At 48.2% G+C, this 27,568-nt stretch overlaps 1 protein-coding gene across 5 annotated transcripts; it reads right to left on the minus strand.

The window, feature by feature from the left end:
* TRIM3 (tripartite motif containing 3) lies at nt 1-27,474 on the minus strand. 5 transcript variants are annotated; one of them, XM_032240576.1, is made up of 12 exons: nt 25,651-27,474; nt 16,725-16,892; nt 9,662-9,893; nt 9,288-9,439; nt 8,888-9,068; nt 7,891-8,623; nt 7,665-7,768; nt 2,958-3,125; nt 2,578-2,746; nt 2,236-2,306; nt 697-837; nt 1-571 (listed from the first exon to the last, which is right to left on the minus strand). In XM_032240576.1, the coding sequence occupies exons 2-12, from the start codon at nt 16,853-16,855 to the stop codon at nt 419-421; spliced, it is 2,235 nt and encodes a 744-aa protein (XP_032096467.1). In that variant the 5' UTR covers nt 16,856-16,892; nt 25,651-27,474; the 3' UTR covers nt 1-418. The 5 variants fall into 5 exon arrangements, with proteins under 5 accessions (XP_032096467.1, XP_032096470.1, XP_032096469.1 ...); XM_032240574.1 differs by lacking the exon at nt 25,651-27,474 and adding an exon at nt 25,341-25,531 and having other exon boundaries at nt 3-571; XM_032240577.1 differs by lacking the exon at nt 25,651-27,474 and adding an exon at nt 24,624-24,890 and having other exon boundaries at nt 394-571.
* Nucleotides 27,475-27,568: the final 94 nt, after the last annotated feature.

The raw sequence follows: 27,568 nt of genomic DNA on the forward strand, positions 1-27,568 counted from the left end.
TCTTGGTGAAGACATTTATTTAATATGGGGGGTGGGGTATTGCTGTCTCTGTCAGTGTGTATAGGGTGGTAGGGAGACAACCAGAGGGACTTCTGTCCTGGAGTAAGAGGCTGTTCTGGCCCCAGGCTGGGGGATGGGGAGCAGACTGAGGGGGGAGGGGAGGTGTGTAAGAAGGGTAGGGTAAAGCTCTGCACACATCCTTGGGACCACAGTCCAGGCTCACCCAGTCACCAAAGCAAGAACCGAATAAATAAAGTGCAACCGTGGGGGTGGGGGTAGGAGAGGGAGGGCACCGGGCACACCCATGCCCACAGCCCACATTCAGTGCTGCCAGGTCTGGCCCACCTCCCAGCCAGACCCTCTTGTCCAATCACCCCAATGTCTGTCCCTCCACAAGCCAGGCAGGGCCTCTGTGCAGCTACTGGAGGTAGCGATAGGCTTTAAAGCAGTGGTTGCCAGCATCAGCCACCACCACGTGGCCATCCGAGGTCAGTGCCAGGCCCTGTGGACCATACAGTGGCTCTGCAGATGTGTTGATATAGGACAGGAAGGAGCCAGAGCTGTCGAATACCTGGGGAAGGAGTGGAGAATGGAGGGAGAGGCAAGATCAGGCAGAGGAGAGGCTGTTTTGGGGGAATAGGTATATGGGACATGGCAGGAAACCTCACCCTCATGTCAGCCCTGGCCCTTACTCACCTGGATGCGGCTGTTACCCCAGTCAGCCACGATGATGTTTCCATTGGAGTCCACAGCTACTCCTGTGGGGGCGTTGAACTGCCCATTGCCCTCGCCATGGGAGCCAAACTTGAAGAGGAACTCTCCATCGGCACTGTACACCTGGCGGGGGAAGGGGCTAGGGACTGGGGACCTGGCCTCAGGCAGAGGGTAGGGCCTTAGAGGAGGACAGGGTGAAGCCCCAGGGCTGAGGATCCCCACCCAGATCAACAGCTACAGCCCATATCTGTTTCATAGGCTTCACATCCACATACCCTGCTGCCTACTGGACCTCTCTTGCTGATGTCCGTTGGGAATATCAAATCTAACAGCTTATTTTCTCTGGAAAATCAGTTTTCTGAGTTCTTTATCTCAATGACTGGTACCACCTAGCTGGCCATGAGTCACTCTTGACTCCAATTTCTTCTCTGCTTGATAAGCCAATGAATTAACACAACCCTTCATTCCATCTCCAAATCTCTCTCTCAAATTTAGACCCTATACAAACACTGTCATATCTTTCCCATGGTCCAGGTTCACATCATTTCTCATCTGGATCACTGCAAAAGACTGATCTTCCTGCCTCAGTCTTGCCTCAGCCTGAGTGATCTAAGACACACAGGACTGCATCACTCTCCTGCCTGCAATCCTATGGCTCTTGGGAGGAGAGCAAGCCCCTTGAGGGGGCATGCAAGCCTCCCCCTCAGCTTTCATGGCCCCCTCCTCAAGCCGAGTCAGAACTACCTGTGATTTCTCAAATACACTATCAAGGTTCCCACCTCTCATTCTTGGCTCTTCCTGTGTCTTGTCTCAAACACTCTCATCCTCCTCTGCCTTCTAGTTACTTCCCATTTGTGTTTGAGGTCCTCTTCACCTAGTCTTCCCTGAATCATCCACTTCAGGGAAGTATGCCTTCCCACAGTTCCCTGCACCTTCCTATCACAGAATCTACTACATCATATTGTAATTTTTTGATTATCTTTTTTTTTTTTTGGAAACAGAGTCTCTCTCTGTCACCAGGCTGGAGTGCAGTGGTACCATCTTGGCTCACTGCAACCTCTACCTCCTGGGTTCAAGTGATTCTCCTGCCTCAGCCTCCTGAGTAGCTGGGATTACAGGTGTCCTCCACCACACCTGGCTAATTTTTATATTAGTAAAGACAGGGTTTCACAATATTGGCCAGGCTGGTCTTGAACTCCTGACCTTGTGATCCACCCGCCTCGGCCCCCCAAAGTGCTGGGATTACAGGAATAAGCCATCATGCCCAGCCTTTGGTTACCTTTTTCTCTTCTCTACTAGACTATAATCAAGAAGACAAAGAGTACATTTGCTTTGTGCATCACTGTATCTCCAGCTTCTAGCATACTGCCTGGGACAAAGCAGCAGCCATGCCACAACTGTGCAAATGTGTATTGTTTGAATGAATGATCTCAAGGGGAAAAGGAGGTAAAATAGAGAGGAGTCTTATAGAAGGGGGATGGATGTTGGAACACTGGTCATGGAGGGAGGGAGGACACTGACCTTCACTGAATGGTTATGGAAGTCCGTTACTACAATCTCATTCTTGTTGTTCACAGCCACAAAATGGGGGCCTGAAAATACAAAGTGGTCTTCAGGGCAGTAAGCTGGGATACTGAGTGGGATGGGGAAGAGTATCTAGGAAGATAAAGCTAGGGGTCTAGGAGAGGGGTGGGGTCTCTAGGACTGAGACAAATTATCTCTGAGATGACAGGGCTAACGTATAGGGAAGGGGGATCTCCAGAGCCAAGATATAAGAGAAGAGGGCCTTTAGAGCTAGAGTATCTAGGGGAGTTCTATGGAACAGGGGTATCAGCCCAGATCTTGGAGCTGTCCCCCGCATACCTGCAAAGTGGCGGTCAGTCGCCCCACGGCCCCCAAAACGGCCAACCAGTTTGCCATTGGGCTGGAAGGTAAAGACGCAGCAAGACTTGTTGTCGACCACAATGATATGTCCATTCCGGTCCACGGCCACTCCCTTGGGGCCCATGAGGCGGCCAGCTCCAATCTTGGTCTGGAGGAAGAGAATATCCAAAAGGGGCTTTACCCTGACTAGTGGGGAAAGTAGTCCTAATCCAGCATCAAAGCAGAACCTTGGGCTGGTGAAAGACCAGACAGTAGGAGGAGGCAGGTCTGGATCAGTCCAGACCCTAACCACCAAGAGGTACTACACTGGTTAACTCAGCTGGACACTAGGGTAACTAAAGTGACAGCAGACCTCTTACCTTGAACTTGCCCTCAGGGGAGAAGATGCTGACCCAACGGTTGTCGTAGTCTGCCACAATAATGTCTCCATTGGTGTCCACTGCCACACCTGTGGGGCGCTGCAGCTGTCCAGGTGAGCGTCCTCGGACTCCAAAACGGAACTTGAACTGGCCTTCATTGGAGAAAACCTGGAGCAAAGGAGCAAGGGGAGGGTGCAGGTAGGAGGGGAGACACTGTGGCCACAGACAGAAGGGAGTAGGATCCTGAGGGAGGAGACTCCTCCACCACCATTTATTTAGTCATTCAACAAGGACTTACTGACAAACTCAAACATGGCAGCAGGTCTGGGGGCATTCAGCACAGATGTGACTGGGTTGTGAGAACATGAAAGGGATGTAGGGGAATGGTGAGAAAAGGCTCCAAAAGAAGATGTCTGAACAAATAGCCTAATAAGGATGCCACATAAACCAAATTCAGCCAGCAAAGGAGGAGGAAGGGCATTCAAGCAGAGTGAACAGATTGTAAAAGGCACCAACTCCCGTATGGGTGCTGCTTGCGGACCTGTCCAGTGTGGCTGGACGGCAGGGAGCACCCACATGAACAAAAGAAGGAATCAGGAATTATGTTTTATCCTGGGTGTAATGAGGAGTTTCTAAATATTTCTGGGCATAGCAGTGACAAGATCAATTTCATTTTTAAGGAAGAACATTCTGGCTGTAGGGAAGAGTAAAGACTGGAAGCTAGCCACCCAGTCAGAGGCTGTTGCAGTATTCCAGTTGAGCAATGATGACGGCTTAGACCAAGGAAATTGGCTGGAGGGAAGCAGATGGACTCAAGAGATATATAGGAGGTAGGCTCATGAGACTTAGTAGCAGACTGGAAAGGGGTAGGAGAGAGGAGAGAACGTACACAAGGCTTAGTCCATCCTGGCTATGGGGCTCACAAGGAAACCTTCCTCCTAGACAGAGTGAACCTTTCAGCCTCTCCCTTCTCCAACCTCCTCCACTTGAGCTGCCCAATATGCTCAGGTCTCCCCATCCCAAAAGCACCTCCTTTAATCCTCTTTCCCACTTTAGCTAAGCTTTCTGGCTTTTCCTTCATAGTCAAAACATTACTCACTGCATAAGACTCATACACTCTGTTTTGTAATAGGCTCTGGGGACACAAGATGAACAAGAGCCAGGAGTAGCCTTGGAGAACTCAAATTCTGGGCATTGGCCTTGCTCTTGGATTCCTGTGCTTTCCTTAGTGGACTGGTCTCCCCACTCCCACCCCACCCTAACCCCATCTTTTAGTCCTTCAGGGCTGTTTAAACAGACATTACTTTCTTCTAATGTGGACCTTCTACTAAGTTCTTCTCTGGCTGGCCAGCACAGCTCTTGGGTTCTGCAGTGGTCCCCTGTGGCAGGACAGCACTCATCAGTATGAGGAGGGTGGTACCACGAGCTCCACAAGCTAAACAGAAGTGAGGGGGACTAAAAGGTACAGTTCAGCAGTAAGTTGTTGCATCTGCCCCTCCAGTTTGGGCAGCTCAGGTTCTGACTCAATACTGATGAGGCTTTGGGATGTCTTATTCTCCCAGTCCTATCCTATCCCACCCCTGACACCTGGCCAACTCTTATTTATCTTCCCATTACTTAGAATTTCCAGGTCACTTGTTCAGAGAAGACTTTAATGACCAAGCACCACCCTCCGCTCTACTGAATCAATATGCACACATAAAGTTAGGTCACCAGGATATATGCTTTACAGTGCTCTTCAGAACAATCAGCACTTTGCGGCTAAATAACTGTTAAATATTGGTGTCCCCTTCTAAAGAGGTAAGCCTCACATGGCATAGAGACTGCATTTGTTTTGTTTGCTGCTGCATTTGCAGCACTGGTATGGCATTTGGCACATAGTAGACATTCAACGAATGAACTCCCCAGCTCAATCTCAGACCTGAACTGGACATCTCCACTTGAATGCCGCATAGCTATCCCAAATCTGCAAAAGTGAATTCATCAACTTAAACCTGAGCCTGCTCCTGAATGGCAACACCATCTACCCAGTCCACCAAGTCCTGCCATTCTTGATATTTGACGACTCAGCAAAATCTGACATTCTTGCTTCCATAATATCTCTAGAATCTGCTGGTGTCCTAGTTTGATCCTTAACATCTCTCTCCTATACCATGGTATCAGAAAGTAGATATCTGACTTTAGGAATCTCACAGTCTAGTAGGGGAGAAAGACTAAACCAAACCAAAACCAGATAAAAACAAAAACAAACCAGGGATTCCAGGAATGTATGAAAAGTACTACAGCAAAAGGCTGAGGGAACTCAGAGTAGAATGTGATTTAACATTCTGCCTAAAGGAATGAGGGAGTTTTCACAGAAGAGTTGATAAAATTGGGAGCTTAGACAATTACACAAGGACATACTATACACAAATCAAATTATGCATTCAGAATCACAAAATGTTTTTTGTCTTCTGTCAGCTGATGCTGGTTCTCAATGAGGGAGTCGTCTCATCCTCCACAAGGGCCCAAAAGAGAAAAAGGTCATGTCGTGAGGACCACAATCTCCATGTACTGAGAGGAGGAGGGCGATCAGACCTCATCAGCCCAGCCCATGCCAGCCCTAAAAACTCCAGAGTAAGGGAAGCAGAAACTCAGCTGAGGAATGTGAGCCAGGCTCCTAGCAGTGACGACACAGAGGGCAGGTGGAAGTAGAAGCAAGAGGAGGATTGCTATAGAAGTAGCAGGTGTTTGGAAGGGAGTGGAGCTACACCAGGTGTTCCCTCTTAATTCCCCACTCTGAAACAATGGGGAGGCCAGGTGTGGTGGCCCACACCTATAATCCCAGAACTTTGGAAGGCCAAGGCAGGGGTATAGCTTGAGCCTGGGAGTTCCAGACCAGCCCAGGAAATACAGTGAGACTCTGTCTCTACTAAAAATAAAAATAAAAAAAACATTAGCCAGGTGTGGTAGCATACACCTGCAGTCCCAGCTACTTGGGAGGCAGAGGTAGGATGATTGCTTGAGCACAGGAGGTCAAGGCTGCAGTGAGCTGTGATCTCACCACTGCACTCCAGCCTGGGCGACAGAGTGAGACCCTGTCTCAAAAACAAACAGTGGAGAAGCTCGGCCCCTCATTAGGGCAGACAAAGTGGCACTTGTTTTTCTGTGCATGTGAGCAGTGAGCACACCTGTGTGTGTGCACAACAGAGATGGGGTCCTGAATCTCAACTTTTATGCCAGGAAGCATTCCCAGCCTAGGGAGATGGAAAGGAGCTGGAAGGTGAAACTGAGTAGGGCCTCAACACTATCTCATTACTCCCCTGCAATCCCCTCCTCACTTCCAGGCTGGGCCCAAATACCTTCCTGTGCTGCACAGGGCTCTCCATTCCTCTGCTCTTAGAGTAGGAGTAAAGGCAGACTGGACAGAACTGGGAATACGACCACAGAAGAGTCCCTGGCACTTTTAGACTGCTAGGTGAAAAGCAGGGTTCAGGGAGGAGCTGTCACTGAGGGAAAGGACCGTAGCAGAGCTAAATCGATGACATGAGTACTTAAGCAGGGTCAGAAAGTTTAAACGTATAGGTGTTGAGAAGTAAGGATCTTTAGGGAAAAGGTTAGCTACCCAGTAAAATGTTTACAAGAAGTAAAGTGCATGGCAGTTAGAAATAATCCCGTACAGAATAAAATCAATATTCTACAACACTCCATCTCCAAAACCATTTACAATCTGACCTCAGCTACCCCCACTTCTAATAGTAATCTACCTCAGGCCTGCTGGGCTCCAGTTCCCTGAACCACCTCCTCCAGCACTTTCCCACCTGCCTGCTTTTGTTTACAGCCTCCACCTGGACAATGATATGCTTAACAATAGCTAACATCAGAAATTTCACTAGATGTCAAGTACAGTACATTACATCATTTAACACTCCCTGAAACCCTATCAGAAATACTTTTCCTAATTTTACACGAGCTAACTGAAGCTCAAAGAGGTCATGTAACTTGTTAGTATGTGACAGAGCTAGGATTCAAGCTCAGGTGTTTGGATTCAGAGCCTGAGATTTTAACTGCTCTGCTGTGTCAACTACCCTAGTGCCCACTATACTAGGCTCTGAGCTTTTACTACAAGAAACAGAGAAAGAAAAAGGCAAATTTCCTGGCTTTACCAAGTAGCTCACAGTGCAGAAGAAACCATATCCATTCAGTGCAGTGGATGCTTTAATCAGGTGTACGAGGTTATGAAAGAGGCAGGGGCAGGACCACCTGTGAGGTGACGCTACAACTTCTAGCCACAGAAAGATACCCCCTTTGGCCAAGGCACCCCCATGAGACTATCTAGCCAACCTGATAACTGCAAGAGACTCCAGACAAACTACCTACGTTCGGGAGCCAGGCAGGCATGTTGGAAGACAACGAGGGAGGGCAGGCCTGCATCCTGGCTACCAGGAGAAAAAGGGAGAAAGTAAGAGGCTCAAGGAGAGGCATAAGGGAAGAAGGAATGAGCCAGATCTTTGCAGTCCAGCCAGATCTTTCCAGTCCTGATCTGGCCTGAGACATGGCCTACAAAGTAGAGGCTACAAGCATAGTCAACTCTGATTTCTGACTGAAGGTGCTGGTTACAGGTGTGGCCTGTGGGAATGGGAGGTGCCTGTACATTCTACCTTTTCAGGAGGCTGTAGCTTGAAAACTCTTATTTTGGTGGTGGAGGAGACCAGTAAATGTGTTTACCTGAATACACTGGTTGTTGCTGTCTGCTACCACTATGCGGCCGCTGCTGGCTGCAGACACACCTTGTAAATTGGTGAATTCGCCTTTCTCTCTTCCACGACTGCCTGTGGGGAAGGGATGGGAAGGAAAACAAAAGAATTCCCTCAGAGGTCATTTTGAACCTTCCTCCCCTCCCCATCCACTACCTGAGCCTGGCCCATCTGGGTCTGCCCTTGGCTGTCTGTACCAACACGGAAGACGAGCTCATCCTCAATTGGGTTGTCCTTTCGTTTGCCGCCTGTGCTGTACATGGAGCTGGGCCTACGCACCGCCTTCTGGCGCACATGGCTGCCGGGGCCACCAGGGGACTTGACGCGGCGCTTCACATCGTCGGGGGAAGGTGGCAGGTCCCCAGGACGCAGGGCACGCACGCGGAAGGGGCTGCCGCGCACTGGCTGTCCGTAGAGCAGCACTGAGAGGAGCAGCTCGCCTTCCGTGCGGGCTGTGTACACCAGCTCATATGTGCCATTCTTGTGGTCCACCACTGGCACCGGAAGGCGCGTGCCATCAGGGCCAGTGATCTCTGCACGCAGCTCGGCGCTGCCTGTGCGCACCAACCGCCCGTCCTTGTCTTTGGTAGTGACAGTGAGCGAGGCAGGCTGGCCCACTAGCGCCTGGCGCAACCCCTCCCCTGTGGCCACCGTCTCATGTGCAGTGGCGCTTGTGGTGAGCAGTGCGCCCAGATTGAGCACCGACCGCCGCAGCCCGTCCACCTCAAGGACCAGTTCCAGCTGTGCATTCTCGTGTGGCCGCTCCGGGAAGGCCTGTGCCGCCAACGCCGCCAGCCGCTCTCGCATGTGCTTGCGCACCAACAACACCTCCGGGGCCGAGCCCAGGCGCAGTGCCTGCTCTGCGAAGCTGCAGCTACTGCCAATGTGTTCCTGACCCTGGCGCAGTGTGTCCAGTTGGGTCTGCAGCACCTGAGAGGGGGAGGGGAGAGGTGGGTGAGCAGACTGGCACGGGGGAGTCTCTGTGATTACTGAAGTTGTAGCACTGTGGCATAAAATACAAGAGGGTGCCTGTGGACAGAGGACACAGATGCCCACAGCACCTACCAAGGGCATGTCAGGAGGCAGAAAGTCTAGGCTGGGGACTGGGAAGCTAGTGTGGAAGACAGCGGAGCAGTGGAGGCAATAAAACCATCACAATGGATGATGGTAGGGAAGAGGGAACACAAGACGCACCTTCTGTTTGGCCCCACAAATGTTCTCCAGGTCGCTGACCAGAGCCTGCTTGCGCTGCTGCAGCGCTTGCTCCAGGTCCTCGAAGGCTGCACTGATCTGGGCCAGGGCCTCTGCCTTGTGCTCCTGCAGCTGTTGGCTGATGCCCCCGACTAAGGCAATTGCTGCAGACAGCTGTGGCAATCTGGAGGGGTAACATCTCATGCCAGAGTTGCTAAGGGTGGCTTTGCCCAACGATCCCTTCTCCCTGGGGACCCTACCATTGCCCTCATGGAGATCTCCTTCCTGAGACCTCACTGAGACTTCTATCTCTGCCCTTCCCAGACCCTTTATTCCCCTCCCCACCCCAGCTGAGGCACCATCCCTGTGGCCCCACCAGCCCAGGACCCTGCCCAGTGCCTACCGGCCACGCACAGCCTCAAGCTGGCGCTGCAGGGCTGCCTTGTGCTGTTCCACCACATCCCTCAGCAGCACTGTGCCATGCTCACGATGCTCTCCTGCGCGGCACTCGCCACACATGGCTGTCTCACAGGCCTCACAGTAAAACTCCATCGTCTGCAGTACAAGGACTCCAGTCAGGTAATGGCTAGACATCACACTTCTTTGTCCTCTCCCCTCCCCACCTGCCCTCCTTGCCCCTCACCTTCTAAGTGTACCCCCTACCTGGACCACTCATCCAAAGCAGTACCCTTTCACCCAGCCACTTGGCACCCCCCAATGCCTCTCCTCCTCCTCCCACCCCAAGTCCCGGCCTCACTGGGCCTCGCTTGGGCCCACCTTGCCTTCATGGTTGGGGCAGGAGAGAGGGCGGCCAGCCACTGCACTGAGGGGGTGGGGGTCCTCGGGGTCGTGGGCCCCATCAGGTGCCTGCTGCATTGCCTCCATGAGGCTGCTGATGAAGAAGTTGTTCTGCAGTGCTGAGACACCCTGCTCCGGAAGGATGGACGTCTGCCGGCATACTGGACAGGATAGCGTCAGGCTCTGGGCAGGGATATAGTTCTGGAGACATCTGTCCAGGAAGAAGGAGACTCAAAGGATGGAGGGAGTGGGGTGACATAAGTGCATCCTTCCTTATACTTCCCATGGGTGCCGACTCCTTCCCTTACAAGTGTGCCATTACACTTCATTTTAAAACCTCTCTGGTTGACACATCTCATCTGCCAACAGATATAATGCCCTTGTCTCTTACAACTGAATAGGAACACATCCCTGACTTCTCTCAGAAGAGCAGACTATCCACATTCCTCACAGTGTGCATACAGGCTTGCCTTTCACAGGTGTTTACAAATGCTTCTCACAGGAATGTGCAACAGCACCCCCCGCCCCACCCAACTTCTTTAACTCATTAAACATTTACTGTCTACTCTTGACAAATTTGTGCCAAGCTCTGAGGACAAAAAAAATAAAGCACAGTGCCTACCCTTAAAATATTTCCCATCTACAGAGAAAAAAGTCACAGAAATAGTACAGAAGTAAATAGCATGATGATTAAGGGAATTGGTCCTGGAGCTAGGCTGCCCAGGCCCAATCCCAGTTGGTCACCTGTTATACTGTGTGACCCCTGACAAGTTACATAACTTTGACAAGCCAAGGACTCTTCCATTGTAAGATGGAGAAGTACAGACTTCACAGTGTTAGAGGATTACATGTAAAGTACTTACTTATATTTGAAGAGGATTAAATGTAAAATGCCTGACTCACAAAAGCACTATATATGGTAGGCTACTTGTATTACTTATTATTGCTATAACGAATGACAGATATAGTGATAAGGAAATGCATCTGGCTCAGGCAGGTGGAGAGGGTGGCCAAGAAAGTCTTCAGAGAAGTTGATGTAAATTAAATCTTCAAGGATAAATAATTGTTAGCCTGACCAAAGAATGGTGCAGGGAGAGGAGAAGGTACAGAAGGCAGCAAGAAGCAGCACAGCATGAAAAGGAAACTACACGCAGTTTGATGTGGCTAGCTAGAGACAAAGTGCAAGGCAAGGAATGGTGAGAGAAGTCAAGGAGCTTAGAAGTTATCCCACCAGCAACAAGAAGCTGCAAGAGAGTGGTACAGTCAGGTTTACAATTTGCCAAGCTCCTCTTCACCACCTCTGTGTGGGGAGTTAATTTAAAGAGAATGAGATGGTGGGGAAGGGACAACAGTGGCATCATCAGCTAGTTACCATTTATTAAGTGCACATGTGCTAGTGCCGTGCTTTCTGATTTACGTTTACATTAGCAGGAAAAATGGCAAGTGGCCCAAGGTAACAACAGCAGTGAGTGCCGGAGCCTGTATTCAAATGCAAAGTATATGTTTAACCAATTTACTCTTACAGTAATCTAGGCAGGAAGTGAGGAAGACCTGGATTTAGGCAGTAATAAGGTAGACTATAACAAATTTGAGAAGTGTTTAAGAAGGAGGGAAGGTGGGAGGTGTTGTCTGATTAGATATGGGGAGCAAGAGAGATGATGAGTCTTCATTAACTTCCAGCTTCCTAGCTTAGATAACTGAGTGGATAGTGGTGACATTCACTAAGATGAGAAATATAGAAAGAGTAGCTGCTATAGGAAAATTCAGCCTTGACCTGGTTGAATTTACTGTAACAATAAACATCTAGGTAGAGGTCACCAGTAGACAGGAGAATGAATGTTAGAGACAAGAGATGGGCATGCCATCAACATTTAGATGGCTTCGGTAGCCCTGAGAGAGGATGAGATCAGCCAAGAAAGCATAGACAGTGATAAGAAAGAGGGACAGAGCACTCAGAAAAAACTGAATGAGGACAACAAAGACCAGGCTGAGAGGCAGGAGGAGCAGCAGTGTTAGGGCAGAAAAGTGAGGGGTACATTTCCAGGAGGATGAGTAGTCATCAGTGTCAGAAGAAGCTGAGGAGTTGGATAAGGTAAGGACAGGAAAATGCTCACTGAATTTGGCAAATGTGAGGGTATTTTGTCTGTAAGGAAAACAGGGAGGGAGTGACAGGAGAAGGAAAGCCTGACTGCTTGAAATTGAAGCATGAAGGGGAGCCTGAAAGTTTGAATGAGAAGGAGACTGAGGGGTTGGATGGTGCTAGGGACAAAGTAACAGAGAGTTTTTATCTGTTTGGCATGGGAGCTTTGAGCATGTTTATAAATAGAGGAGTCAAGAGAGAAGGAGAGGCGGAAGAGACCAGAAAACCAAGAGGACAAGGTCTTAAAGATGTGGGGGTGGCTCAAATTGGCCTGAAGAGGAGGAATGGACGTCAATCTCTGAATGAAGTGGAGGAGGAAAGGAGAGGAGGATGTAGAGGGGCACAGGGGACACAGGAGAATGAAGGAGGGAGGATTCAGGGGCCTGATGATGGCTCAGATTAGTCACTGATGGGAGGAGCAGAGGACACTTACTAGAAACAGACATCAGAACTGAAGACAGCTGTATTTGGGGACCGCAAATTTGTGGAGGGAAGATCTGCATTGTGCAAACTCCCATATCCTCAATTTCATCTCTTAATGTTTCCTATAACTTAGGATCTTAATTAATTAAAATCTGACAAATACTATGGGCCAGGCATGATTCTAAGTGCTTCACAAGTATTAACTTATTTAATTGTTTCCTTTCTTTCTTTCTTTTTTTTTTTTTTTTTTTTTGAGACAGAGTCTTGCTCTGTAGCCCAGGCTGGACTACAGTAGTGCAATCTTGGCTCATTGCAACCTCCACCTCCTGGGTTCAAGCTGTTCTCTTGCCTCAGCTCCCAAGTAGCTGAGATTATAGGTACATTCTAACAAGCCTGGCTAATTTTTGTATTTTTAGTAGAGACAGGGTCTTGCCATGTTGGCCAGGCTGGTCTCAAACTTCTGACCTCAGGTGATCTGCCTGTCTTGGCCTCCCAAAGTGCTGGGATGACAGGCATGAACCACCGCTCCTGGCCTAACTTATTTAATTGTGACCTACATTTCCCCGCAGTCCTCTCAAGTAGAGAGTGGTTTTTGTCTCATACTCCACACTCCTTAGGGCCAGAAGGTGGGGTTGAGCCATTCCTCTTCCCAACTGGAACATTTCTAAACTTTTCATCTCTAACTCCTTTGAAGCTCATGGCTTCTCTCTATACCACTCCTCCTTGTTATTGTCTCCACTAACGTAATGGTTGTCCCCACTTCCATTTGTGGATGTCTTTCCCTTGGCTCATTCTCTTCTTCTATTACCCCCACCACCACTCTGCCATCATTCTCAGTGGCACTAACATCCATTCCTCATTGTGATTTCTTTTTCTTTTTTTTTTTTTTGAGACGGAGTTTCGCTCTTGTTACCCAGGCTGGAGTGCAATGGCACGATCTCGGCTCACCGCAACCTCCACCTCCCGGGTTCAGGCAATTCTCCTGCCTCAGCCTCCTGAGTAGCTGGGATTACAGGCATGTACCACCATGCCCAGCTAATTTTTTGTATTTTTAGTAGAGACGGGGTTTCACCATGTTGAGCAGGATGGTCTCGATCTCTTGACCTCGTGATCCACCCGCCTCGGCCTCCCACGGTGCTGGGATTACAGGCTTGAGCCACCGCACCCGGCCATTGTGATTTCTTAATTCCTTGACCTTCTCACCTCCAGTGATCTTTTCCCCCACTTCCCATGCTCCCACTAACACCATTTCTCATCAACTAGCACTGCATTTCAACCATTCCACTCTATGGCAGCTTTCTTCCCACCTCACTGAATCTGGTGTTTCCCCTGCAGAACACTTTCTAATTCAGCAATATCTCCTTCCTATTTGTGAAGTGTACGTGGCTCACAATAGCTTCCTAACTGGTCTCCTTTTCCACTCTTGCTCCTTTATAATCCATTCTCTGCACAACAGCTAGGGTGAACTTTTTATATCACATTATTTCCCTGTATATATATATTAAAATAAACAAACTTCAGTGGTTTCCCATTGCACTTAGAACAAAATACAAATACAAACACTTTCCTAAAACCTACAAGCTCCCCCATGAACTGCCCTTACTCTCTTTCACCTTGGCCACACTGGTTTCTTGCCCTGTCTACTTCTTCCTCAAGGCTTTTGCACAGATTTTTCTATTGCCTGGAACAACTTGTCTCCTTCTTATCCTCAGAACGTAGGTCAAATGTCACCTCCTCAGGGAAGCCTTCCTTGATGACTATGTAGAATAGTTCTTGTCCTAAACACCCCTACTTACTCTCTGTTTATATCCTGCAAAACATTAATACAAGCTTCAGCTCTCATTTTCTTGATTGCTTACTGTCAGTCACTGCCCACTAGAACACACTCTGAAAGCAGGGACCAAGGGATAAATGAATGAATACTAGTTGAAAGCAAAGGCTCTGCAGTAAAAACTGGATTCAGATCTCAGCTATTTACTTGCTATGTCGCCTTGGAAATATTTAATTTTTAAAAAATTTATTTATTTACTTAATTTGAGATAGAGTCTCTCTCTGTCACCCAATGCGGTGATGTGATCACAGCTCAATGCAGCCTCCACCTCCCAGGCTCAAGTGATCCTCCCACCTTAGCTTTTCGGGTACCTAGGACAACAGACGCATGTCACTACACCCAGCTAATTTTTAACTTATTTTGTAGAGACTGCATCTCACTATGTTGTTTCCCAGGCTACTCTGGAACTCCTGGACTCAAATGATCCTCTCACCTTGGCCTCCCAAAGTGCTGGGATTACAGGCATGAGCCTCTGCACCTGGCCAGAGATATTTCTTAATTACTTACTGACTTTGAACCTTAGTTCCTCCTCTCTAATATGGGGATACCTGGACGTGGTGGCATGCACCTGTAATCCCAGTTACACAGGAGGCTGAGGCAGGACAATCACTTGAGCCCAGGAGTTCAAGTCCAACTTAGGCAATAAAGCAAGACCCCCATCTCTAAAAAAAAATTAAATTAAATTTAAAAAATTTAAAAAATAAAATGAAGTTAATAAAGTATATTGCAGGGATTAAGGAAATCAGTATGTATAAATAACGTAGCCAGTCCCTGGCAAACAGTAAGCAATCAATACATGGTAGCTATTGTTATTACAATGTCTCAGCCACTGATTTTCTCCAGGAGTGCTCAGTGATCCCGGCACAGGAGAAAGTGCGCAGAGACATCCAATTTTGGCTCTGATCCAACATTGAGCTTCTATTGCATGGGTTTTAAAAGGATAAAGATGTGAGGAAACTGCAGGGAAGCCAGTCGGTCAGCCACAGGGTCCAGGATGGGTAGGAAAAAAAGGGAGGCCAGGATACAGTTGGCGACTGAAAAAAGAGAGAGCAGTCAAAGGGGCTAGACATCTATATTGTATCAAAAGTGGTACAGTGGGAGTGGGGTAATGGGAGCCAGGAGTGGAACACTGGGGCTTATGACCACAGAAGTGGTATTATTCTGGGTGATAAAATTCAGCACATGGATAGGAGACTGTTGCTGAGGTAGAATGGGGAACAACCTTGAAGAAACAGTCAAGAACCAACAGGTACAAGAAGGTGGTTGTCCCCAGGTTGACAGAAGAACTTGAATGGACAGGAAAACTGAGGCCATTTCCAGATGATAAATGACAGCAGACAGTGGAGCTGGGATCTCAAAGAGCAGGGCTGGCAGGGAAGCAGTATCCCTGGTGCAGAGCCAGGCTTCAGTTGGGGCAGAAGACAGAGGAAAAGTGTTGATAGAGGCAATGGTGAGAAGACCCAGGGACCAGGCCATCCAAGACAGAACATAGAGGGATGAGGGCCCAAGAGAATACTGTCAAAATACAGATGTGATCACATATAAAACCCTGCAAAGGCTTCATGTGGCTCTCCGGGTAAACGCAAAATTCCCTAACAGGTTTACAAAGCCCCGGTGGTCTGGCCTCCACCTACCTCTCCAGCTTCATCCCATGCTACTCTCAGTCACACTCACTCTGCTCTAGCCCCACTAGGCTTCCTCCAGGCCTCTTACCTGACATATTTTCTCATGTCACATGGGCTTTTGCAATAGTCTTCCTTCTGCACAGAATGCTCTTCCAACTCCCTTTATCTAGCTAACTCCTATTCATCCTCTGAATTGCACCTCAGGGAAACCTTTCCTGATTCTCCAAACTATAACAGATTCCATATGCCAATCTCCCATAGCTTAGCACTTTATTTGCAGCACTTACTAAGGGTTATATTTATCTATAATCTGACTATATGATTGTTTGATTACTGTCTTTCTCCTTCACTATACTGTTAACTCTTTAAGAGTAAGCATTATAAGTGATGGGTACCTCAAATACCCTGACTTGATTGTTACCCATTCTATGCATGTAACAATGTATCACATGTACCCCATTAATATGTAAACTATTATTTATCAGTTTTTTAAAAGAGTAAGGATTATATCTGGTTTTGCTCATCACTGCATACCCAATGCCTAGGACAGGGTCTGGCACATAGTAGTTGCTCAATAAATGAATATTTGTTAAACAAATAAATTATCAATAGAAGCCTAGAGGCTGGGAGGGGTTGCCTTTCACCCAGTGCCTGAGAACAACAATGAGGACAAGCAGGAAAGGACAGACCTAGCTTCAAATATCCTCCAACTAGTCATCAATTACTGGTGCCAGAGCTGGTTGAGTCTCAGCACTGTCTGATTTCTCAGGTAGTGTCAAAAGCTGACTTCAGGTTTGGGAAAGGGCAGAGAAGGCCCTATTCTAAGCAGGAACCATGGACCAGTGTTGCAAGTTTATGGTCCTCTCACAGGTTCTTGCCCCAAAACCTCATCTCCTACAGGTTGGGGTTCACCTGTTCCCCTCCCAGGTATGCATGTTGCCCTCACCTACTACAGGTTTACACATGCTCCTTCAGGAGAGCCCACAGCGTCCTCATCCCTCCCCAGTACACATACCCCCTCACCTCTCACAGAAGGTGTGCAGGCAAGGAAGAACCTTGGGACACTGGTACCGATCCAGGCAGATGCTGCATACCAGGAACTGCTTGTCCATCGGCTGGACCTCTGGGCCAGGGCTGTCCTCCCTCTTTGCCATGGTGCCCACAGATGGCTCCTGCCACTCACACCAGCCTCTGTATGGAGAGATGGTCAGCACCAGGGGGTCCAGCACTTCCTCTCCCCACCCAGTCCCCACCATTCAAATCCCCTGCAGAGAACTTGCCCCCACTTCTTTCCTGCCAGGGGCAAGACAGGACAGTGACTGGAAGGATCAAGGTGATGTGACCCCTGAGTCTGGTGTTCTGTTTAAGAGCACAGACAGAGAAACAGACTGGGTTTCAAACCTAGCTCAATCTCTCACCAGCTATGTGAGCTTGGACAATTCATATAACTTTTCTGAGCCTCAGTCTCTTAATTAGTAATTATAGCAATAATAATTTGTTTTGAGAGTGTGAAATAGTGCATGTTAAGTGCATGGTACAGGGATGTCCATTTTCACTGACACACCTACCCTTCATCTCCTCTACCTCCCCCAAACCCTTCTCCAAGAGACCTGGAGTGGCTCTTCCATTTATGCCCTGACCCACCTCTTAGCACAGCTGCCTGAAACTGCACTCTTTTTCACACCCAGTTAGTATCAAAGTCGGGATTGTTTCCTGAATATCTTAAACCCTTCTCTCCAATCCCACAGCTACTGCCCCCAATTCAGGAGACCATCAATTCTCTCCTGGAATACAGCAATAGCCTCTTAACTGGTGTACTTGTCTCCTCATGTGTACTTTTTCATCTATCTTCCTTGCAGCCAGAATGAGGTTTCTAAAACACAGATTTGATCTTGTCACTACTCTCTGTTTAAATTCCTTCAACGGTTCTCCATTGTCCAAAGTCCTTAAATTGGCCAATGAGGCTTAACTTTGGCCCAAACTTTTTTACAACCTCATGCCTCATGAGTCTATGATCAATCATTCCTGCTGGGGTTTTTTTTTTTTTCAGTTCCTGGAAAACTCCTTGTTCTCTTTTGTTTGCTTGTGAGAGATCACACATTCATTCTCTCTGTCCTGAGATCCTCTTCCTGGCCCCTTTGCCTGGCCGATGTGATACCTACTTATCTTTCAGGTGATATAAATGTCATCACCTTTAGAAGACCTTCCATGACTACCCAAAGTCTGGCTTGGGTGCTCTACCTTGTGTCCCTCAGCACCCTGTATTTACTCTATCCTAGGTCTTATAAGCCGTGCTGTAACTTTCTTATTACTTCTCTGCTTTCCCCACTCCATGCAGTGTTCTTGAGGGTAGGCATTTTATTCATTCATTCATTCATTCATTCATTTATATATATTTTTTTATTCATAGCATTTAGCACAGAGTGTGACATAAAGACTGACCTATATTGCATTGATTCAGGAATTCAATAAATATTTACTAAGTGCCTATTTTGCACAGGTGTTAAGAATAGAATGATAAAACAGATATGGTCACTGTCCCTGTGGTGGAGAGGTGATGGCAGATATTCTAAAAGTAAATAACGGTAGCAGGGAAGTGCTATAAAGAAAAAAGGGATGCTGTGAGAAAGAACACTTTTGATTGGGTTATCAGGGAAGGCTCTCCAAGGAGGTAACTTTTAAGCAGAATTCTGGGTGGATGAGAAAAATGGTACAGGTGAGGGTGAAAAAGAACAGGGCGTCAGGAAGGGATATCATTCTAGGCTGAAGGAACAGCATGATAAAGGTTCTTAGGCTGAAGTCTCATGGAGAACCTGAAAGAACTGTGTGATTGGAGCCAAGTCAATAAAAGAAAGAGGTGAGTTTGGGAAGATAGGCAGAGATGAGATCATGAAGGACCTTATAACCCCCGTTAAGAAAGTGATTTTGGCCGGCTACAGGGGCTCATGCCTGGTAATACCAGCACTTTGGGAGGCCAAGGCAGGAGGATCATTTGAGCCCAGGAATTGGAGCCCAGCCTGGGCAACACAGTGAGACTAGTCTGTATAAAAAATTTAAAAATTATCTAGGCATGGTGGCACACACCTGTAGTACCAGCTACTTGGGAGGCTGAGGTGGGAGGATTGCTTGAGCCCAGGAGGTCGAGGCTTCAGTGAGCTATGATGATGCCACTGCACTCTAGCCTGACATGAGATAAAGTGAGACTCTGTCAAAAAAAAAAAAAAGTGATTTTATCCTAAGTTGGAGGGGAGGATGATATAGTTTATAAATAAGTGAAAATAAATTAGAAAGCTACTGGGGCAGCTGTGAGAATTGAAGACAAAGATAAGCAAGGGTGGAATCAGAGAAACCAGTTAGGAAACCAAAGTTCTTTGGGTAAAATAATGTAGGACATCATCTGAGTTATAAGTAAAAAGCTGGACTGTTGAGAAATATTCATTGGCTGGGCATGGTGGCTCACATCCGTAATCCCAGCAGTTTGAGAGGCCAAGGAAGGAGGCCACTTGAGCTCATGAGTTCAAGATCAGTCTGGGCAACATAATGAGACTCCATCTCTATAAAAATAAAATAATTAAAGAGAAATCAAAAGGATATCAAGATGGACTGGGTGTGAGAAGGAAAAGGAATGTCCATTATGACTCCCAGCTTTCTCATTTTAGCAAATGATGGGCCATGAATAGAGACAGTGAGAGCTGAGATGGAGCTGATGTGGGGCATTCTGTTCTATGTATGCTGTGTATGACGTGTCTCTGTGATGTCCAGGTAGAGCTGTCAAGTGAGAAACAGAATACAAGAGCTCAAGAGAAAGGTCTAGGCTGGTTATTAATTTGGAATCACTGACATATAAATGGCACTTACAGCAATGAGAATACATAAGACCACCTAGGGACAGAGGGCAGATAGTGATAAGAAAAGGGCCTGGCACAAGGAAGGGGGGCCAGCTAAAGTGACTGAGAAAGAGTACCCAGAGAAATGGGAGATAAACCAACAGACTGTGAAACCAAAGAAATCAACAGAACAGTGCAAGAAAAAGGAGAGGTGAAGTAAGAAATGGACTGAAGAGTGTCCACTAGATTTGGCTGTGGTGGGTGGCAGGGGCAGAAACCATGTCAGAGTGACTGAACAGTAAATGGGAGACAAAGTTAACACAGCCATGTAGACAATGCATGGCAGGGATTTAATCATGAAGGGTGGCAGAACAATTGCTGAACTACTTCAAAATAGGCAGTGAATAGGACCAGGTCACCATTGTCTGTATTAGATACGTTACGAGCCTTTCTAAAGACTGTGAGTGAGTGAATGAATGAATGAATGAATGCAGGGAGTCCAGGCTTGGGGAAGGATAGAAGGGCTGAGTTGCTATGCCTTATGTTTGTGTAAGAGTGGGCCTGGGTAGAGTGGGAAGGGCATGCCTGAAACCATCCTCTCCTGAGGTGGACACTGGTGTCCTGATGTTCTCTCTACAGATGTAACAGGTTCTGGAGTCTGAAGACTTAATACCAGGAAAACATAGCAGGAGGGAGGACAGATTGAAGGTTGGCGGAAGGACCAGGAGGCGGGAGGCAAACTGAAGCTTCAGTCTGGTGAAGGAAAAGGCTGGGAGGAAGAGTGGGAGTGGTCTGCTGGGCCCCACTGGGGTAGCTGGATGCCAGGCTCCACCTCTCTCCAAGCGTAGGGGCTCTCCCAGCCAGTCACACAGGGGCGGGGATTGGGCTACTTCCAAGGACCAACAGCTCCTCCCCCACCCCTCCCCTTCCTGCTTTAGTTCCCCTCCCAGACTTACTGGGCATGCAGCCGCTGAGGTCATACCCCCGCCTGAATCTGAGATTCTCTTCCTCCCGTGGGGTCCTAGCTCTTCCATCCCACTATGCTCTAGAGATCTGCCCCCAAGATCCTATAGCGGTGGTTCAAGTGGACTGTTTATCACAGCAGACACTTATGAGGCCTTGGTCTCAGAGCTGAACTTCGCCCTCCTTCCTCGGACTGCCTTCTGCTATTTCTGCATTGGTTATTCCCGCCATCCTTTATGGCTTAGTTCTCAAGGCACCTCATTCCCTCATTCAGCATTCACTTGACACTGCTGCTAGGCCTGGGGACACAAAGATAAATAGTCACAGCTCAGCCTTCATGGATTCCACAATCTAATAAGTAGATTACTGCAATGCAAAGTGGTGAAGACCATGATGAGGAAGTACCAATTGCTCCGGGAGTACAAAGGTTACCTAACCTAGCTCTGGAATAGAGGTGGGTCCAGAAGTTGGAAGCCAAGGGAGTTCTCATAAAGGAAGTAAAGTTCAAGCTGAGAACTACAGGATGACTAAGTTACAAAGAGTATGGTGCCTTTTGCATCAGGAGGCTGAATCAGACACTGTGATGGGAGGGCTAAGACAAGAGATGGAGAGGTAGGCAAGAGCTACATCACGCAATGCTTTTTTGGTCTTATTAAGGAGTTTAGACTATACCCTTACCTGCTAGGAGTTGAAAGATTTATTCAAAAAGCAAAGGAAAACTTTGGTGGTGCTGAGGGGTATTAAGTATAAAGTGACAACAGTACATTTTTGGCTGCTGTGTGGAAAAAAAAAATAGTTTAAAGGGCAAGAATAGAAAGTTAAGAAACTGCCTTGATTAGGAGAATAGTAAAGAGAGGTCAAGATGAATTAATTTTGCAGGGGAATATCAACAAACTTGATGGCTGGTTGTTTACATATGAAGAGTTATGGGAGATGAAGGAATTAACAGATGATTCCTAGTTTTCTAGTTTGGAAACTCTCAAAGAAGAGGAGTTTGGATGAGAGGGTAATAAGTTTGGTGTTTAAGAGACAGGGTCTTACTCTTGTCCAGACTGGAATGTGGTGGTATGATCACAGCTCAGTGCAGCCTCAAACTCCTGGGCTCAACTAATCCACCTGCTTGGCCTACCAAAGTGTGGGGATTGCAGGTATGAGCCACAGCACCCAGCTAGAGTTCAGTGTTTAATATAATGAATGTGAGGTGCCTATGGGATGTAATTCAAGTGGAGGGGTCCAGTTGGCAGTTGGAAAAACATGCTGAAGCCTAAGACAGAGGTCTGGCCTGGAGACATGAATTTGGATGTTGGTGTAGAGATGGTTCCTGAAGCCATGGAAGTGAATGACATTACCCAGAAAGGGTGAAGTGAGAAATGAGGGCCTATCACCAAGCCCCAAGGAACCTTAATATTTAAAAGATAGGCCCAGGAAGCAAAGCCTGAAAAGATTGAGAAGGCACAGCTAGAGAAGCAAGAGAAATAGGAAACAGAGATGTTGAGAATGCCAAGGGAGAAGAGAACTTCATTAACAAGGGAGTTAAATGCTGCAGAGGTCCCATTATTTAATCCCCAAAGAGGCTTTCATTAACCTCAGAGAGTATGGTTTTCAGGGGCTGGAGGACAGGAAGCCAGATCCAGGGAGTCAAGCAAGAAGTTGATTGTGAACAAATGAAGACAGCCAGTGCTGATACCACTAGATCCTGGACATCTGCAAAGGATATGTTTCAGTTTCTTCAAATTCGCAAACAGCATTAATTTCCCCCATGACTTCCTCCTACAATCTCACAAGATTCCCTGTACATGTGAATTACACAGCTGTGAATGGAGGTAACCAAGGCATTATTGAAAATGGATGTGAGAGGTCAGCTAGGCTCACATGCATGCTAAAATGACTCATGTCTACTCACTAGCCTCCAGGTGTATCTGATCATTTGAGGCCTCAAAAGAAAAAAAAATGACAAATAACTGCAGGTTACAGTCTTTTGGCTTTCTCTGAAACAAATGAAGCCTTGGATGAGGCAAAGTCCTTAAAGCCAATGAATCCTTTAAATAAGACGGCAGGGAAGGAAAGCAATGAAATTCATGGCCATCTCACCGAACACTGCCAGACTGAATAAAGTGAACGAACCATTCAATCAAACTTCTCTGGGCACACTGCGGGCCAGGTCCTTCAGCTGGGAACTGGAGACACAAAGCTGAATCAGACATAATCGCTGTCTTTCACAAGTCTTTAGACTAATGTGTAAAACAGAAATGGAAACACGTAACTATAATGTGATAAGTACCATGATACTGGCATGTTCAAATTGCCACAGCAGCAAACTAGAGGAAGTATCTAACTCTGAGGATGGTGGAGAATAAAAAAGGCTTCCAGAGGAAGGGGTATTTGAGCTGGGCCTTGAGGGACAAATAGGACATTGATATGTACATTGGGGAAACAGTGAGTAAAGAAACAGAACCATGAGAAACTTAGAAATATAGGCCAGATGGACAAGACTGAAAATCTCAAAAAGGCAGAGGTTATACATAATGTTTTTACATTCACTCCATGTGGGTTCTCCACTTGCCTCTTTGGTTGCTCCTCCATTGCTCATTCCTTAAATGTTTAGTTCCACAAGGTTTTGTTTTAGGGCCTCTTCTCTTCTCATTTTTCATCCCCTGCCTAGGCAAGCTTGTCATCTCCCATGCTTTTAGTTAACATCCAATTGTTAATGACTCCCAAAGCCTTATCTCCTGTGTCCGAAGACTCCTGAACCCCATACCTGTATATCCAACTGCATTTTGAGCATCTCTACCTAGATGGCACACAGTGATTAATCCAAAACTTAATTTATTTTCCCCAACCTACTCTTCCTGCTGTGTTTTTCATCTCAATAAAAGGCACCACTGGCCGGCTGTCATGGCTCACACCTGTAATCCCAGAACTTTGGGAGGCCAAGGAAGGAGGGTCACTTGAGCCCAGGTGTACAAGACCAGCTTAGACAACATAGTGGGACCCTGCCTCTATAAAGAAAAATATACAAATATAAATAAATAAATAAAAGGCACCACCACTCACCCAGTCACACAAGCCAGAACCCTGGTAGCCTTCTTAATTATGCCTTTTCTTTTACCTTTGAGATACAAGCTATGACTATATCCTTGATTCTGCCTCTGAAACATGGTAGGTTTAAAAAGTTAGGAGATCTAGGATCTAGTCCTGACTCTGTCACTAACTCCACTAACACAAGGTGAAACTCTGGGCAAGTTCTGACCCCATTCCCTTACTTGCAAGTTGGGAGAAGAGGGGTCTTTTCTGACCCCATTCCCTTACTTGTAAATTGGGAAGAAGAGACTCCCAAGGTTCCCTCTCAAGCCAAGGGCCCCTACAGATTGTACTACGTGCCGATGATTAAATCCCATCTTGTACGCCTCAATGATTTGACTTCTAGTTTCCACTGTTAGGCTAAATGTGCTGGAGGGTGGTCTTAGTTACCTCCCCTCCACGCTTCCCCCATGCCCCCACAAATAAATGTTTGCTGAGTTTTAAGTCATCTATGACACTCTATGAACACTCTCTATTCTAATCATATGTTTTTTCTGCTTTTCTGAACCTGGGCTATACTATGCCAACTATGGACTCTGCTCAAGTTCTCTCAGCAAGAATGCCATTGTGCCCTAAGTGGCTGTGGCAGTACCTAGCACGCAGGAATTACTCAGTATATGTTGGTTACAGGAGAGCCCTGTTTAAATCTCTGCAATTCCCTTTCATCAGAGAGAGATGCAAAAGTAATGGCAGTAACAAGACAAGGGAATAAAGTCTCAAGAAGAGAGACCTCTGCTTAATATAAGGAAGCTTTTCCACAGCAGAAGGTAGCAAGTGCTCTGTCACTGGAGGCGTACAAGCCCAAAGAGGCAGGGCACCTGTCAGGCCTGCAGCTCTGATTTCCAATTCTGCAGCAAATCATCCCCTGCTTAGAGAATGAATGGGTACCGGTGAGCTCGATAGACTGACCAGGAGAGACCTGTGAAGATTTCTGTACCTGCTCTGACCTCCCAGATACGATCTTCCTGCTACGATCAGTCCTGAGTTTCTGTTGTCCACATCAGAGAACCCCCACACCAAGAACCCAGGGCCTGCCCTCAGTCGAACTGACCTCCCTGGGGTGCAGCCTGCCCCTCCAATCTGCAACCATCTGTCCCTGCAGGTTTGCAGCCCAGGATCTGAAGCCAATTCCAGAAGGGAGGAGGTCAGAACCAGGGAGGGGCCTGGGGTCCTCCAGGCAGGGTTCAAGCTACAGGAGAACCAGAGGGGTCCTTTCCCTTAAAAAAAAAAAACAGCCTCTACATGAGGCTTCCTGTCCATAGAGCAGTGGGGAGGAAAGGGTGTCCTCCATCCTGACTGGTGGGCCTGTGGGTGCCAGAGGATGGAAGGGGCGGGGCGGTGGGGTAGGGTGGGGGTGGGGGAGCAAGGGGTGGAGGTGTCTGCACCAGGAAGAAAAGAGCCCTTCAGACAACTGGGCCACAATATTCCAGAGTCCCACTCAGCACTCACCACCATCAGCACCACCAACACCCTCGGCCGCAGCGTTCAGCACCCTCCGCCAACACACACAAGCTCCCAAACCCCGCGCTCCTCCAAGGAACCATCACCCATCCACCCGCACCTCCCCGCCTCAAAACAGGGACCTCACGTGAACAGCCACAGCCCGAAGAATCCCCCTGCTGCTCTCACGGACATGGACACGCCTCACGTGGGCAGAGAGAGGCACAGCTTTTGAAAATCATCCGTGCCCCCACCCACAGACGCTCGGACTCAAACCCAGGCTGACAGGAATACAAACGCACCCTTGGGGCCCGCCCGTCGCACTCACCGCGTTGGAGCAGGATGCGAAGGCAAAGCCCGGACTGCGGCCACTCTGAGGGGCCCGCGGCGCTGCTGCTGCTGCCAGCGCCCGTCCGCCCGGCCCTGCTCGCGCCTCCGCCTGTCCCCGCGCCGGCGCCGCCGCCGGACCAGCCGCACAGGCCGGAGGGAGGGGCCGGGGCGGGGCTGCGGACCGGCCGGGGGAGGGGGCGACTCCAGCAGGGAAGACCCACCCACGTCCCGCCCGCCGCCGCGGAGGCCCCGCCCACCCCGCCTGCCCACCCCTACCGCACCCGCACGCCCCCACCCAACGCCCCCACCTCCTGCAGACGCTGCCTCCGCGGTGCTGCTGGGGAGCCGGCGAATCGGATCCCGGATCCCGGATCCCGGATCCCGGATCTCGGATCCCCGCCAGCTGCCTCCGGCTCCCGAGGACTCCGGGAATGGCGGTGTAGTCGGTCCCAGGACCTGAGATGAGACTCCGTCAAGAAGAGGCAACTGGGGCAGCAGAGATTTCAGACTCTGGGAGCCCGTCTGGGCTGCCTGCCTCCTGGCGGCGCCCTTTCCTGCTTCCTTGGGGTGCTCCTATGAAATATGCTAGTCTATCGGCTGACCAGGAAGACGTAGAGACCATCTGTACGTTAGCACGATCTCTGGGCGGCAGAAGGACAGTACTAAGAGCTCTGGGAGAAGGAGTTAAGGGGCAGAAAGATGGGGGACTTGATTAGGCTGTGGGTGCCTCAGGAGCCCCCTCCTGAGGAAATTCTGGTTCAGACCATCCAGCGGCTCCCTTCCTCACACCAAAGACACTGGGCAATTCTCGGAATCATTGCCTTGTGCAAAAAGCAGCCCCAAGTGGAAAATAATTGTAACAGTTTACAGGGACAGTGTGGTTATGATGTACCAGACACAGAACTAGCCACTTTACATATATTCTTTAATAGTCATAACTGTACTAGCTAGTGTATTAGCCCTGTTTTACAATGGAAGAGACAGGGATCTGGCTCCCCCAGATGTTAGCCCTGATCACTCAGCTAGAAAGTGGCAGAACCTGGAGTTGAGCCCTGTTTTTAGGCCCTACCACCAGCATTTGGAGACCCAGTAACTTTCATGTTGAAAAATCCCCAGTGGCCCATTAAGTGGCAGCTCATATGAGAACCACCTTCCTTGTCCCAAAAGTCAAGCTCTAGTCAGATGACTGCAAGCTGACCAAAGCCCTGAAAACTGCCTGGGAGCTGCAGTAACCATGACAAAAGGCAAAGACAGGCCTGTGAGGAACCTAGTGCTATGGGAATATACTGAGTGGGCTGTCCCCTTGCTCCAGCCTTCCAGAGGTGGGGAGAATCCTGAAAAATTCTGGGGCTTTCCTTGGCTAAAGGGCATACAGGTGATGACATCTGAGCCCTGACTAAACCAAAGTGCTGTTAGGAAGCTTTCTTGTGATCTCTCACACAAGGTTCAGATTTAGGCTCAACACCTGGGTGCAGCAGGAGCCATGGGAACTGCCTCAATCTCTTATCCACCTGAGTTCAGCACCTAGCACAGGATGCTCCGGTGCTTGTGAAGGAATCCCAGATGGAGATGATGCTTGGAGTTTTGGGTTAGGGCTACTAGGATACCCAAGATGAGGGGACTGGAGTTGATAGGACACTCTCTTAAGCTTCAGAGGACTACTTTTCTCAACCCTATACTTCTCCCAGGCAGTCAAATTTCTGCTTAAAACATTTCACAGCTCCCCCAGAAGGCAAAAGTCCTTAACCACCTGCAGTCTTGGTCTAGCCACTCCCTCTTCATTTTTCATTCCAAACAATTCTTCCCAGTTCCTACTCAGTGTTCATTATATGTTGGCCTCTCTGCCTGGGATACTCTTCCCTTTACCCTGCCTGGTTGTCATCTACTCACCCTTCAGGTCTCAACTTTTAAACTGACATCCCTATTTCCACCCATCTATGCAGAATGCCTGCTCCCATAGTGCCCTGTAGTTCTGTATCCTAGTACTTATCACTGTATTGTAGTTGCCTGGTTACTTTTCTTCCTCCACTAGTCCCTAAGCACTGTGGGAAGGGACTATGTTTTATTCACTGATGTTTCCCAGGGTCTAACGCAGTGCCTGGCAAATAAAAGCACTCAGTAAATATTTGCTGTATGAATGAATGCATGATGGTCAGCAAAGCCAACCCCCTCTGGATTTGATGCTCTTAAGATCCATAGCTATCTTGGTGCCAGCTAAAGGACAAA

The sequence above is a fragment of the Sapajus apella genome, unplaced genomic scaffold, assembly GCF_009761245.1.
Source record: "Sapajus apella isolate SASKATOON/1434 unplaced genomic scaffold, GSC_monkey_1.0 scaffold47, whole genome shotgun sequence".
Taxonomy (NCBI): Eukaryota; Metazoa; Chordata; class Mammalia; order Primates; family Cebidae; genus Sapajus; species Sapajus apella.

Bases quoted from the DNA above. Each gene is read 5' to 3' on its own strand.
- TRIM3 (XM_032240576.1), bottom strand. From the start codon at position 16,855: ATGGCAAAGAGGGAGGACAGCCCTGGCCCAGAGGTCCAGCCGATGGAC. The intron at 9,440-9,661 runs GTGGGCCCAAGC...CTTGTACTGCAG, and splicing joins GCCCCAACCATGAAGGCAAG to ACGATGGAGTTTTACTGTGA. The intron at 838-2,235 runs GTCAGTGTCCTC...TTCCCCCGCCAG, and splicing joins TCCATAACCATTCAGTGAAG to GTGTACAGTGCCGATGGAGA.